Source organism: Tachypleus tridentatus, chromosome 7 (genome assembly GCF_004210375.1).
Source record: "Tachypleus tridentatus isolate NWPU-2018 chromosome 7, ASM421037v1, whole genome shotgun sequence".
Taxonomy (NCBI): domain Eukaryota; kingdom Metazoa; phylum Arthropoda; class Merostomata; order Xiphosura; family Limulidae; genus Tachypleus; species Tachypleus tridentatus.
The window spans coordinates 99,172,140-99,186,951 of NC_134831.1; the positions used below are offsets into that span (position 1 = coordinate 99,172,140).

A 14,812-nucleotide genomic window follows, 5' to 3' on the forward strand; every position below is an offset into this window, starting at 1 on the left:
TTCCAGTATCGGCCCGTCATGGCCAGGTGGGTTAAGACGTTCGACTCGTAATCTGTGGGTCCCGGAGTCAAATCCCCGTCACACCAAACATGCTCGCCATTTCAGCCGTGGGGGGTTATTATGTCACGGTCAATCCCACTATTCGTTGGTAAAAGAGTAGCCCAAGAGTTGGCGGTGGGTGGTGATGACTAGCTGCCTTCCCTCTTGTCTTACACTGCTAAATTAGGGACGACTAGCGCAGATAGCCCTCGTGTAGCTTTTTGCGAAATTCAAAACAAACCAAAAAACAATTACCTTGTATTTATTGTAATCAAACGCCATCTACCATTTGTTCAACCAGCATCAAATAATTTAAAACCTAAATCATTTTATAGAGCAACAGCATCCTCTCCACAGCCAACAATATCCAAAACTTTAATATCATCAGCAATTTTAAACAATTCATTAACCACTTCTTCGTCTTTGTCATTTATGTAAATAAAAAGCAGCAAAGGTCCTAACACTAAACTTTAAAGTGCCTCTTAGGTGACATAAATCCAGTTTAACTGAATTCGGTTTATAATAACCCTTTGCTTTCTTCCATCCAGTCAATTTTCTATTCACTGATCCTCACAGCTTTACAAACAATTTTTTAATGAGCCTTTTATGCAGCATCTGGTTCTTGTGTTTATAATATAACTTAGTTTTAGCTACTTTACGAAATTATTAGATTTTCGTGATGTCGTCCAGAACGTTTAGGCCTAGTCCTCTATGTAGTCCTAATGTCTCCTCTATGTAGCATCAAACTTAAAATTTTGAATAGTCCACAAGGGAATTGTGATATCGAAGTGTCTTTAGAAATGCAGCAGGTTCAACATCTGGTTATTACCTGGTTGGAATAATGAATGAATAACAAAATGCTTTCCATTTTACTACTCAACTAAGGTTACAATGACATTGAGAAAGTAGGCATAACGTTTTGCGAGCGCTATCTTTTTATAATAATGAATCATCAGAAGTAAATGCATGTTACATACCAAGTTTGTGAGTTAAGTAAGTGAGAAACTTACATGGACGCAGTGCATATTTAATGTATGTTATAATAAGTATTTCGTATTTACGAAATGTGCTAATTTCAAAACATGGTGAACGTGGCAGAACTATAATTTGTTCACTGATTCAACCCTACATATAAATATAACTTTATGTTTCAGTATTTGATCGTGGTGGCTATCTCTTGTTTCACAGGATAATTGTAATTTATCTTACATTTATCGTATAATCAACGTGGTGAAGTAATTCTTGATGATAAGAAACCCACTTGAAGTAAAAATGTATCTCAGAACGGCTGGTATGAGTATTAATACTTTTACTATCAAACTACAGAACAACGTTTTAACCTTCTTAGGTCATCTTCAGGTTAACAAAGAGAAAGTTAGCAACTGACCGTTGCCATGGACATATCTTACAGATGAGAGAATAAACGGGTACGAGATTGTAGGGGATGTTGCAGTTAGATGTTATTAATTAGTATTGGTATAAAGGTTTTCATATATATTGGTTTAATTTAGTTTTAGTTGTTGTATAAGTGGGGCTTCTTTGATTTTGCGTTTCTTTATATTTGTTTTCCTTCTTAGTATCTGGGTGTTTTCAATGATTACGTTATGTTTATTTGATTTGAAGTGTTCAAAAACGTATGAAGCTATTTTTTTGTGTGTGTTATTTGAATCTACTTTCCATTTTTCTGATTGTTTCTCCAATATAGAAGTCGTGGCAGTTGTTGCATTGTATTTTATAAATAATATTGATGTTGTGTTTGTCACTGTTGTTTTTACATAGTATGGACTTTAGTTTTGTACCTGGTTTTTGAATAGATTTGGTGTTTACTGGAATGTTGTGTTTTGTTATAAGTTTTTTTTCCAAATGTTGGTTATTTTTTCGCTGATGTCGAGAACATATGGTTGACGACAGTATAAGGTTTTTTGCAGTTTGTTGTATCTTGGGATTTATTGTTTTTTGTTTGTTGCTGTTCTAGATGTGCACGTATCATTTTTCCACGGTTTTTGAGGAAATTTGTTGATGTTGATGAAGTGTTGTTTTATTTTGTTGATTTCATCGTTAATTTTATCAGGTGAGCATAGTTTTGTGGCTGTGTTTATGTGGTTTCTTAATACGTTGAGTTTTTGTTTTGTTTTTATGTACTAGTAAGGGTGATTTTTCTGTGGATTTCTGTTTTGAATTCTATATCGATTCTTGTGATCTTGAGGTTGAGAAATGCTATTTGGTCAGTTTTTCCTGTTTACAGGTTAACTTAATGTAGGGGTGTAAGGTGTTAAAGTGGTTGAAAAAAACCTAAATGCGTGTTCTGTAGATGCGTGTTCCAGCAACTCTATCCATCAGCATTTCTGTACCAGTATAGTGGTACAGTCTGTGTCTTAGAAATGTTGGCTAGAAACATTAACACGGGATTTACCATGCTTGGGCCATTTCTTTGTAAGTAGTTTGGGTTATTGAACATAAAGTTAGTTTTGGTGGTAGTTAATTCTATAAGGGTTGGTAATTGGTTGCTGGGGATGTGTATCAATGGGTTTAGGTCTTGGGTATAAAGTTCTAAAGCTGGTTTGCAGGCTTTCGTTGTTGGGACTTCTGTGAAGAGCGAGATTACGTCAAAACTGACCATTCTGACTTTATGATTTAGTTGATTAATAATGGATTTAAAGTTAAAATAGTCTTTGAAAAAGGAGTCGGATAATGTTACATATTTGGAAAATGTCCACGCTATATATTTACCAAGATTGTAGTTAAATGATTCATAGGCTGATATTATGGTTCGTAGTGGACAATCAGGTTTTTGAGGTTCGGGGGTGCCTTATAGTTGTGGAGTGCGTGAGTTGGTCTTTCGTAAGTAATAAGAAAGGTTTTCTGAGATTGTGTTAGTTTGTTTTCATTTGTAGTAGTATTTTGTTTAATTGTTTTTTATGTGTTTTTGTTGTATTTGTGTGTATTAGTTTAAATTTGTTTTTATCTGATAAAATATTGTTCATTTTTTGATTTATTAATTTATCTGCTTTTAGAATTTTGATGTTGTTGTCTTGTTTTAAGTTGTTTATAGAATTAATATATTTTCGTGTGAGGTTGTTTTTTAGTTTTCTTTCATGTAAAATTATGTTGATGGTTTTGCGTGAAAATTATTTGAAAAAGTTGTTCAAGATACTGTTTTGAAGTGTTTTGAGGTAATAGATCTTTTCAGTTCTCTCTGTAAAAATGGGTTGTTGATTGTCGATGCATTTGTTATTGAAGTTGTCTTATTTCTGGTGGTTGTTTTCTGCTGTTTGCAGTTTGTGTAGAATGGATCACTAGTCTTCTAACTAAGTCGTACAAGCAGGCTTTCATTTGGACGGATGGAATATTTCTAGGTGTTGCTGCGAAGTTGAGTCCTTTGTTGAGTAAATCTATTTCTTCATTGCTTAGTTGTCGGTCGGACCTGTTAATTACGAGGTTTGTTGGTGGTTCGTCGTGTCGGCGTCTTTTTTGTTGTTGGCGACTTAGTTTGCCTAGGTTTTTGTTGTGGCGGATCTTTTTCTTGTCGTTTTATTGATTGATTTGATTGATGTTGCGTTGTACGAGACCACTACAAATCAAATAAACACAACACAACTTTTAAAAACTTTCAGATACGAAGTAGGGAAACAAATATAAACAAACGCAAGTTCTAAAAAGCCTTACTTATACAATAACTAAAACCAAAATTAAACCGTTATATAAGAACACCTTCATATTTATACTAATTAATAACATCTAACTGCAACGCCCCTACAATCCTGTACCCGTCTACACTTTCCTTCTTTAGACATTTGCCCGGCAATGGTCAGTTCCTAACTCTCTCTTTGTTAACCTGAAGATGACCTAGGAAGGTCGAAACGTTGTTTTCTGGTTTGTTAGTAAAAATATTAATACCCATACTAACCATTCTGAGATACATTTTATCTTACATTTGTCCTATACAAAAGTGATCCAAAGAAACAGAGACTCGCTGATATACTGTGGGCTCATCTAAATTAATATACATTACATAGCCAAAAGTATGTGGACACCCCTTCTAATTAGTGGGCTCGACTATTTCAGCACACCCATTGCTAACAGGTGCATAAAATCCAGTATACAGGCATGCAGTCCCCATAGATAAACATTGGCAGTAGAATGGGTCGTACTGAAGAGCTCAGTGACTTTCAACGTGACACTGTCATAGGATGCCACCTTTCCAACAAGTCAGTTCGTCAAATTTCTGCTCTGCTAGAACTGCCCCGATCAACTGTAAGTGCTATTATTGTGAAATGGAAAAGTCTGGGAGCAACAATTGCTCAGCCACGAATCAGTAGGCCTTACAAGCTCATAGAACAGGACCGCCGAGTGCTGAAGCGCGTAAAAATCGTCTGTCCAAAGTTGAAACACTCACTACCGAGTACCAAACTACCTCTGGAAGCAATGTCAGTACAAGTACAGTTCGTTGGGAACTTCATGATATGGGTTTCAATGGCCGAGCAGCCGCACACAAGCCTAAGATCACCATGCGCAATGCCAAGCGTCAGCTTGAGTGGTGTAATGCACACCGCCATTGGACTCTGGAGCAGTGGAAACGCATTCTCTGGAGTGATGAATCACACTTCACTATCTGGCAGCCGTGGGAGCATTATAATGGGAGGGTCACGGGTTCGAATCCCCGTCTGACCAAATATGCTCGCCCTTTCAGTGATGGGGCGTTATAATGGTTGCTCTGTCCCATTATTCGTTAGTAAAAGAATAGTTACAGAGTTGGCAGTGGGCGGTGATGACTAGCTGCGTTCCCACCAGTTTTACATTGTTAAATTAGGGACGGCTAGCGCAGTTATCCTTCGTGTAGCTTTGCGCGAAATTCAAAAAACAAACAAACAATTAACAAATGGAAATTAATCCATTGTCATATGGCAGTGTTGTATAAACTAATGGTTTTTAAACTGCAAATACTGTCTAATGTGACATCTTTTAAGCGATGGAAATAAATATTAAAAGTTAAAACAATTTGGAAAATATCAATTAATGATAAAAATATAAAACCATTTTTTGTATTTTTTGTTCTTTTTTAAATATATCAATAGGTGGGAGTGTTGATTCTTTCAGAATTAAAAAACAGCGTTGTCTCAGGCGTGAATGATGGAGGAGAGATGAGTGTATTTAATTTTACACTAATTCTTAGCTTTTCTTATTTGTCATTTGTTAATTCGAAAGGTAAAAAAGATAAGTGTTTATTTTGAAGGTTTATATTGTTAAGTATCCCGAAAATGTTAAGTCACGCATTTTGACGAAGTAATATTTAGATTAGTTACTAGTATTACTACAACTGAATACTTGTACTCAGTAGTCCAGTATTACTTGGTCGGGCCTCAAATTTAGATATTTGTTGTTGTTTTTGCATTTGTTAAGCTTCGCGACTTATTTTATGCATAAAAATAGGCTAGAAGTAGAATATTACGTATTAAATGTTAAATAATGTTAATAAATACATGTCAAAAATATTTAAGTTATGTTTCACTTTGTTTTTAGGCGTATGATTGTGATATCTTGTTTTCATATATCATTTTTTCGTTGTTGTAAAAGGCCTCAAAAAATGGAAGTGGTCCAGACCTCTCTTAGAGGGCCTGATTGTTAGTATTATTACTAGTACTGTTATTGTTACTTCTGAATTAAACCTACCCCGATAAATAAAAAACAGAAATCGCCAAATTTATTTTCTCACTCTCGTTTCTTTGACCTTATAAATTTCTTTTCCTACGATGGTACGTGTGCTGAGTTTTATGTACTGTAGGTAGAGCTACCAAATTTCTTAAATTTTTTTTAGAATAATATTGCAGCCTTTATTTTCGTAGGCTTAATTTTATTAAAATTTGGTTTACAAGCAACTACCCTATTGTTTATTGGAGAAATCTGTTTCATTTGAAAAAGTGTCTGACCTTTCCAAATCATAAAATTATTAATGTTACTGTTAGTGACTATTACTAATACAAGTAGGCATAGTTACTTGTCGAGTTGCAGTACAATAATTATACCTGTAGCCTGACAAGTGGACTAAGTTATACTATGGTGTATATTAAACACAGGTTTAGATTAGATTTTAGAATAAGTGAGACACATCATTGTTTGAATGTTACTGAATCATAATTTTATTTGAAAATATTCATTGCTTCATGATAGTTGTAGTTTTAAAGGTTGTCATGAATCTAAAGCTAGCAAAGGAACAGAATTGATATATCTACTTTAACTTTTAAGAAAATTATTATTTGGCAAATGTATTAAAACTTATAATAGTTATAAGTCTGATAAGTTATACTGATTGCTAATACTTAAGTTATTAAACTTTTCTTCCTTTTATTTCTCAAAGTAGAGATGTAGCTTACAGACATTATCAAGTTTAATGTATAGTAATATTGCATAACAAACTAAGTCCTTACATTTAGGTGCCTCTAGGATTAATTGGTGTTTATCTTAAATATTTGAACACCTGCACTTGTTTTTATTTTTCTTTATTGCTTTAAATCAAATTAGCTATCTATACATACATTTGATGATGAGGAACCCAGTTTTAGGAAGTGGTTTCGATAAAGAGTGGATGGGTAATTTAAGAAACCTTATTTTAAGTAACAAATGTACATCATTTCAACAAACCTTTAGTTATCATAAAAACTTTACAATAGGTTTATGGTGGTGAATAAATAAGGGATCATACTGGAGGGAAAGAAATAAGAACAAATGTTTATATACAACCTGTAGTTACTGCCGTGATAGATGAAAATTTTGTCTATGAACCAAGTCTTAGTTAAAAGTGATACCTGATGATGATGGAAACTTGCTGAAATGTTATTTGTTTGTTTGTGTTTTATAATACTTACTTTCTTTGTCCATTCAACTGGTTTTCTGTGTGAAGGCATGTGTACAACTGTAAGTTATTCCTTTTTGTTATATTATTGGTGTATGTGCTTGTACACATGTTACAGTATAATCTGTTTTCATGTTGCTTTTAGGTATGAAAAGTCTAGCATGTAGAAAGTTTACTTATATTATTTTGTGTTCTTTAAAATTTAAACAAGTTTCTTTATTCTTTATATTTTCTTTAGTAATGTAATTTTATTATTTTTATGTGACTTTTGTTACTGTTGCATTGTCTTTGTTTAGGTTATACATTAGCTGAATTTCAACAAGGATTCTTCAGAAGTTTTCTTTCATTTTATTATATAGCATCTATAAAAGTTCTCCAACCGTTACCACCAATAACAGAAGGAGACATTGGTTCTAGATTAACCTTGCAATGTAACATTAGTGGTCATCCATTCCCTCAGTTTTTCTGGTACAAAGATGGTCACCAGTTAACCAAGGATCTGAGCTTGCAAGTTAAAGACCATGGTGGAAGCCTGTACTCTTCAGGCCTACATCGTGGTGATGAAGGAAGCTACACATGTGTGGCAGATAACAATTACGAGTTTCAAAAGCTGACCACAAAACTTGTTGTGAAAAGTAAGGACCATTTCATGTATTACTGAAAAGTTTTAAAATCAGTTCTCCACTTGTATAAAATATAGTAGACGTCAAGAACAGGAACAATATTTTATTCTACCGTTAACCAGAATAGTTGCTGAAAATCTTCAATAAAAATTATGATTGATAACAGTTAGTTGTAATTATAAATGATGGGCAAACCACAAAATCTCACTGTAATTACTCTGCTTTAGATGATAACTTTGATTTACTCAACATGTTCAAATGTTAGGATGGGTGTACAACTTATGAGGGATGGTAAAGGAAGGCTCATATCTGAAGATGTCTGGATTATGTTTCTTTAATACATTTATAGCAAACTAGATGTTAGGATGGGTGTACAACTTATGAGGGATGGTAAAGGAAGGCTCATATCTGAAGATGTCTGGGTTATGTTTCTTTAATACATTTAGGGCAAACTAGATGTTAGGATGGGTGTACAACTTATGAGGGATGGTAAAGGAAGGCTCATATCTGAAGATGTCTGGATTATGTTTCTTTAATACATTTATAGTAAACTAGATGTTAGGATGGGTGTACAACTTATGAGGGATGGTAAAGGAAGGCTCATATCTGAAGATGTCTGGGTTATGTTTCTTTAATACATTTAGGGCAAACTAGATGTTAGGATGGGTGTACAACTTATGAGGGATGGTAAAGGAAGGCTCATATCTGAAGATGTCTGGATTATGTTTCTTTAATACATTTAGGGCAAACTAGATGTTAGGATGGGTGTACAACTTATGAGGGATGGTAAAGGAAGGCTCATATCTGAAGATGTCTGGATTATGTTTCTTTAATACATTTAGGGCAAACTAGATGTTAGGATGGGTGTACAACTTATGAGGGATGGTAAAGGAAGGCTCATATCTGAAGATGTCTGGATTATGTTTCTTTAATACATTTAGGGCAAACTAGATGTTAGGATGGGTGTACAACTTATGAGGGATGGTAAAGGAAGGCTCATATCTGAAGATGTCTGGATTATGTTTCTTTAATACATTTATAGTAAACTAGATGTTAGGATGGGTGTACAACTTATGAGGGATGGTAAAGGAAGGCTCATATCTGAAGATGTCTGGATTATGTTTCTTTAATACATTTAGGGCAAACTAGATGTTAGGATGGGTGTACAACTTATGAGGGATGGTAAAGGAAGGCTCATATCTGAAGATGTCTGGGTTATGTTTCTTTAATACATTTAGGGCAAACTAGATGTTAGGATGGGTGTACAACTTATGAGGGATGGTAAAGGAAGGCTCATATCTGAAGATGTCTGGATTATGTTTCTTTAATACATTTAGGGCAAACTAGATGTTAGTATGGGTGTACAACTTATGAGGGATTGTAAAGGAATGTTCATATCTGAGGATGTCTGGGTTATGTTTCTTTAATACATTTATAGTAAACTAGATGTTAGGATGGGTGTACAACTTATGAGGGATGGTAAAGGAAGGCTCATATCTGAAGATGTCTGGATTATGTTTCTTTAATACATTTAGGGCAAACTAGATGTTAGTATGGGTGTACAACTTATGAGGGATGGTAAAGGAATGTTCATATCTGAAGATGTCTGGGTTATATTTCTTTAATACATTTATAGTAAACTAGATGTTAGGATGGTTGTACAACTTATGAGGGATGGTAAAGGAAGGCTCATATCTGAAGATGTCTGGGTTATGTTTCTTTAATACATTTAGGGCAAACTAGATGTTAGGATGGGTGTACAACTTATGAGGGATGGTAAAGGAAGGCTCATATCTGAAGATGTCTGGGTTATGTTTCTTTAATACATTTAGGGCAAACTAGATGTTAGGATGGGTGTACAACTTATGAGGGATGGTAAAGGAAGGCTCATATCTGAAGATGTCTGGGTTATGTTTCTTTAATACATTTAGGGCAAACTAGATGTTAGGATGGTTGTACAACTTATGAGGGATGGTAAAGGAAGGCTCATATCTGAAGATGTCTGGGTTATGTTTCTTTAATACATTTAGGGCAAACTAGATGTTAGGATGGGTGTGCAACTTATGAGGGATGGTAAAGGAAGGCTTGTATCTCAAGATGTCTGTGTTATTGAATTGTACAGGGTGGCCCGGAAGTCCCTACACATCCATATATCTTATGTATCCAGTGTATCTGTGTGCTGTTTCTTATTCTTGCTGCATAATATTATGCGACACCATGTTCTGTGAGACGTTTTTCTCAACACGGGCTTACATCAGCCATATTTCTCTGAAAAAAAAGAAAAATTTATAATACATGCGTAATTGAATATAACATAATAACATATGGATGGGTAGGGACTTACGGGACACCCTGTACATCAGTTTGTACTGATGAAGCTTTCATCAATATTCATCATCTTGAATACTGTCAAGATGGAAACAAGATGAAAATTTTAAATGTTTAACCCAACAACAATCCCTTGTTTCACACTTAAGCATGTTATGTAACTATTGTTAAATTTCTCTCCAGTAATAAAATCAGTGGATAATATTGTTTAAAAGATGACAAGTGATTTTATAAAAATATGTAGTTTGAGAATGACAGAAAAGACACAAAAATTAAATATTTTATTTCTAATAGATATTTATTATTTAATGTAGTTATTTGCACTCAGACTTTAAATTGTTTATTTGCAAGGTAATTTATATTTTGGATATAAAAATACTATTTTTAATATTTTACTTGCATAATCTCTAGAACCTCCTAAATTAAAAGTTTTTTTTTAAGGTAAATGTTTATATTTCATTTTCCATGTTTTCTACCATAGCACTAACTCTAGTTATTATCAATGTTCAGTGCAATGAAATGTTTAACAAAGAGACATATGTGTGAACCTTTTAACTCTTCATTGAATAATCTTAATATTTGGGTCACAGGCATAGTTTCTTTTACCTTTAGATCTATTGTTAATGTTTTATTTTATTTATGTATACTTTATCATTGATTATTTATGTCAACAGGTACCTGTAAGGGGATGGAACAGTATGAATAGCAGAGACACCTTAGCTTGTGGCAAAATCTTGTTATGTATTCTTGATCGTCTGGCATGGCCAGGTGGTCAGGGTGCTTGACTTGTGATATGAGGGTTGCAGATTCAATTCCCCATCTTACTAAACATGCTTGCCATTTCATCCATGTGGGTATTATGTTACAGTTAATCCCACTCTAAGTTAGGCTCGGCATGGCCAAGGGTGTTAATCCGAGGGTCGCGGGTTCGCATCCCTGTCGCGCCAAACATGCTCGCCCTTTCAGCCATGGGGGTGTTATAATGTGACGGTCAACCCCACTATTCGTTGGTAAAAGAGTAGCCCAAGAATTGGCGGTGGGTGGTGATGACTAGTTGCCTTCCCTCTACTCTTACACTGCTAAATTAGGGAAGGCTAGCACAGATAGCCCTTAATTAGCTTTGTGTGAAATACTAAAAAACAAAACAATCCTACTCTTCATTGGTAGAAGAGGAGCTCATGAGTTGGATGATTATGACTAGCTGCTTTTCTTCTAGTCTTACACTACTAAAGTAGGGGCAAATAGGGCAGAAAGCCCTCAGGCAGCTTTGAGCAAAAATTCAAGAAACAAACAAACGTGCTTGGTAATGTAAGCCATTCAGATTATATTGTAAAAAGTATTAAACTTTTAAACTATGAATTTTAAAATGCATATAATGCATAATTAATTAAAGTATAAAAGTAAAACCTAAATACAGTTTGTGTGAAAAACAACTGAATTGGTATCGTGATTGGTTTGGTGTTTTATGGTGCAAACGAGCTGAGCTGTCTGTGCGTATCATGATCAAAATGGTCAACAGTTGTACAAGTAGATATATTTACCCAAGTACAAACCTTGGCACCAATTTTAAAATAACTACACATATTGGATTATAGTATAAGATGAGCTCTTTCCAACATCTATAAACATTTACATGTAACTTCTAAAGCTCAGTGTTAATTATAGGTGTGACACCTGTGTGAGATCAGCAAAATTTTGTTTTGTTTAAACTGGATTCATCCAAAGGTCAAGTAAACTACATTGCTCTTTAGACTTGCACATGACAGCTTCCTCGTAATTCAATCTATACTTTACCAAATATTGGCATTTTTTATTGCTCATGCTTTATGGACACAGAACTGAGAGGTGCCATTATTGATTTCAGTGTTTCTTTTTGAATAAAGGAATAGAAAATAATATAAATGTTTGAACTGCAACATACTTGATGATAGTTTTATAGAACCCCTCGGTGTGGATTCCTGTACGTGGTGAGGGGACCTCCCAGGGAAGGTTCTGTTCTATCTGGTTACCTTCTCTGGGATCTAAACATCCACCCACGTGTTTGCCGTGCGTGGCGACTCGTGAAGGGGAGGAGAGGATCCTGGTGGTTGAGGGTTCCAACCCTAACACACCACTTTGGCCTCGAATTCCTGTAGACGGGCGGCCTTTGGGTGGCCCCCCTTGGGTCAATCGGCTAGTCCACTTGGGCTAGAGTCAACCAAGTACCAGTGTTGGAAGTTCTCAATGGGTGTTGTGGACATTGTGCCTGATGCTGGTGTTTGGGTATAGTGCTCACGAAACCCTGGCGTTGCTGCATTGTCCTTGCGTGACTTTGTAGTGCGTCCCCTTGTAGGGCTCCATGGTGGGTGGGGTCAGTGGGTACCGAAATTTTTTTTTTTCCTATGGATCCTCTAAAAAATTTAAATAAAATTGTAAAAAAACAGTCAATGGGTAGCGACCACGTCTTGAATACTCAGAACAGCAATCTTCAACATCAGTAACACACGCACCTCATTTTCTTATATTACATTCTCTTTCGAAAAACCTTTAGGGCAAATGTCCCCTTTTTTATTCAAAAGGGACTAGAGGGACTTGCTGGCTCTCCAAAATCAGTAAAGAAACTTGATCTGGTGACATATTGGTTGAAACATCCACATCCCAACACAGTGAACTCCTCTTGAATTCAAAGGCAATTGGGGATATACCTATTGAGGTTACACCCCATGCTACCTTGAATTCTTCACGAGGAGTTATTGTTGAAAGGGATTTGAAGAACGTTCTCGAGTCAGAGATTCTCGCTGGTCTCTCTACTCAAGGAGTTTCTGCAGTGAGGCGCATCTCCACTTGCAAAGATGGAATTACACTGCCAACAAATACCCTCGTTTTAACATTTACTTCACTGCGTGCACCTGCCACCATCAAGGCAGGTTATCTCATTTGCAGGGTTCGCCATACATACCAAACCCTCTTTGATGTTTCCAATGTCAGAGATTCGCCACTCAAAGACATCCTGTCGTGGTTCCCTGACATGTGCTCGTTGTGGAGGCAAGGACCACGATGCCTATGACTGTGACATGAACCCACATTGCGTAAACTGCAATGGTTCTCACCCCTCTTACTTTCATTCTTGCCCAAAATGGTTGGAGGAAAAGGAGGTGCAGCATTTGAAAACAACACATAACATTAGTTATCCTGAGGCTCGGAAATTGCTGTCCACAACTCCATCTCGGACATATGCTGCTGCACTTCATTCCACAACTACAGTGGGAGTGCAGACAGATCTCTCTGTGCCTCCAAGAGAATTGTTTTCAAAACAAATGAAAAGCCTTTTGACCTCCGTGGTTAAAAAGATTGATGAATCGACTTCCACACCTATCACTGTTCCTCCCATACCTTCCAACAAACCTCAAGATCCACGTCCTTCAGTTTCAAATACAGACATTTCTTCTGATACATCTTTTTCTCCCACCACAAGAGACAAAACAATTATTCTTTCGCGTCCTCAGTCACTGGATTCCTCTTCCAATAACAAAAACCTGCCCACCCGACACAGAGCAGGATCCATGGAGGTTGATAGACCTTCTCCGACTAAAGACAGTAAAGAAAAAAGACGTGGTCGTAAACCGAAAGGTTTTCCAGCCACTTCACCTACCCGTTCTTAAAAATGGCCACCTTGATACAATGGAACTGTCGAGGTTTACGTTCTAATCTAGATGATATTAAAACGCTGATTGCTTCCTACCATCCTGTTTGTCTTTCTTTACAAGAAACATTTTTCAAAACTGCTGATACTGTCTCCATTCGGCAGTTTTCTCTGTACAGAAATGACAGGTTGTGTGATGGTCGAGTACATGGAGGGTGGCACTGTTGGTTGATCAACACGTGCCCACCCTGTTTTGTCACTCAACACACCCTTGGAGGCTGTAGCCATCCGTGTTTCCTTGGGTCATACCATCACTGTTTGTTCTCTGTACCTGTCCCCTGGAAAGACATATGATCAATCAGATCTTGATGCTCTCGTTGAACAATTGCCATCTCCATTTCTAATCCTAGGGGATTTTAATGGACATCATCCCCTCTGGGGAAGTGCTATTATTGATGGGAGGGGCCGATCTGTAGAGCGGATGCTCTCTGATCACAATCTTTCTCTTTTCAATACTGGTTCTTCCACTTACTTTCATGCACCTAGTCAGTCCTTTACCGCTATTGATCTCTCAGTTTGCTCCCCTTCATTACTCCCCCCTTTTTTCATGGAGGGTTGACTGTAATCCACTAGGCAGTGGTCATTTTCCGATCCCTTTGAGAGAGACTGGCGTGGTCGATGCCACCCTACCAGCGTGCCCGGTGGAAGCTGGATCAGGCAGACTGGTCCACTTTCACTGCTCTCGCAGAACTTGATCCTGCCATTGTAAATCAGCCATCAATAGACGATTGTGTAGCAGCGGTAACTGACTGTATTACACATGCAGCTGCTCAGTGTATTCCTAAAACCTCGACACGTTTTCCACGATATCCTCGTCCGTGGTGGAATCCTGCTTGCCACTTAGCACGGAAGGCTCAAAAGCGGGCCTGGGATACTTTTCGTAGATATCCCACACTTTCAAACCGGTTGCTTTCCAACGGACCGTGCACATGCTGGGTGGGTAAGACGTCACAGCCAGAAGGAATCTTGGATTAAGTTCACAACCAGTATATCTTTTACCACCAGTTCCAAGATCATATGGGACAGGGTTCGAAAGGTTAATGGACACTACAATTCTATCCCCCTCTCGATCTTACTCTCTGATGGTCAGGAGGTGACTGATGTTCGGAACATTGCTAACACTCTAGGTGAAAGCTTTTGCCAGGTATCTAGCACTTTTGCTTGTTCCTCCACCTTCCTGGCCATCAAGACTCGGGCAGAGCGATCACCTCTTTCCTTTCGAACTGACTGTTTCTTTGACTATAATTGTCCCTTTACCCTGGTGAACTAAAAATGGCCCTTCATCGGTCT

General features: G+C 36.8%; 1 protein-coding gene across 10 annotated transcripts in view; it reads left to right on the forward strand.

The window, feature by feature from the left end:
• Positions 1 to 5,117: 5,117 nt before the first annotated feature.
• Positions 5,118 to 14,812, forward strand: part of LOC143256273 (protein turtle homolog A-like) — a 64,548-nt gene continuing 54,853 nt past the window's right edge. For 8 of the 10 annotated variants that reach the window (XM_076513284.1, XM_076513277.1, XM_076513278.1 and 5 more), the window contains exons 1-2: positions 5,137 to 5,244; positions 7,186 to 7,524. In XM_076513284.1, coding sequence (XP_076369399.1) covers positions 5,181 to 5,244; positions 7,186 to 7,524 — 403 coding nt within the window. In that variant the 5' untranslated portion in view covers positions 5,137 to 5,180. Of the gene's footprint in view, positions 5,245 to 7,185; positions 7,525 to 14,812 lie in introns of all 10 variants that reach the window. The other 2 variants (XM_076513281.1, XM_076513282.1) reach the window with 2 other exon arrangements.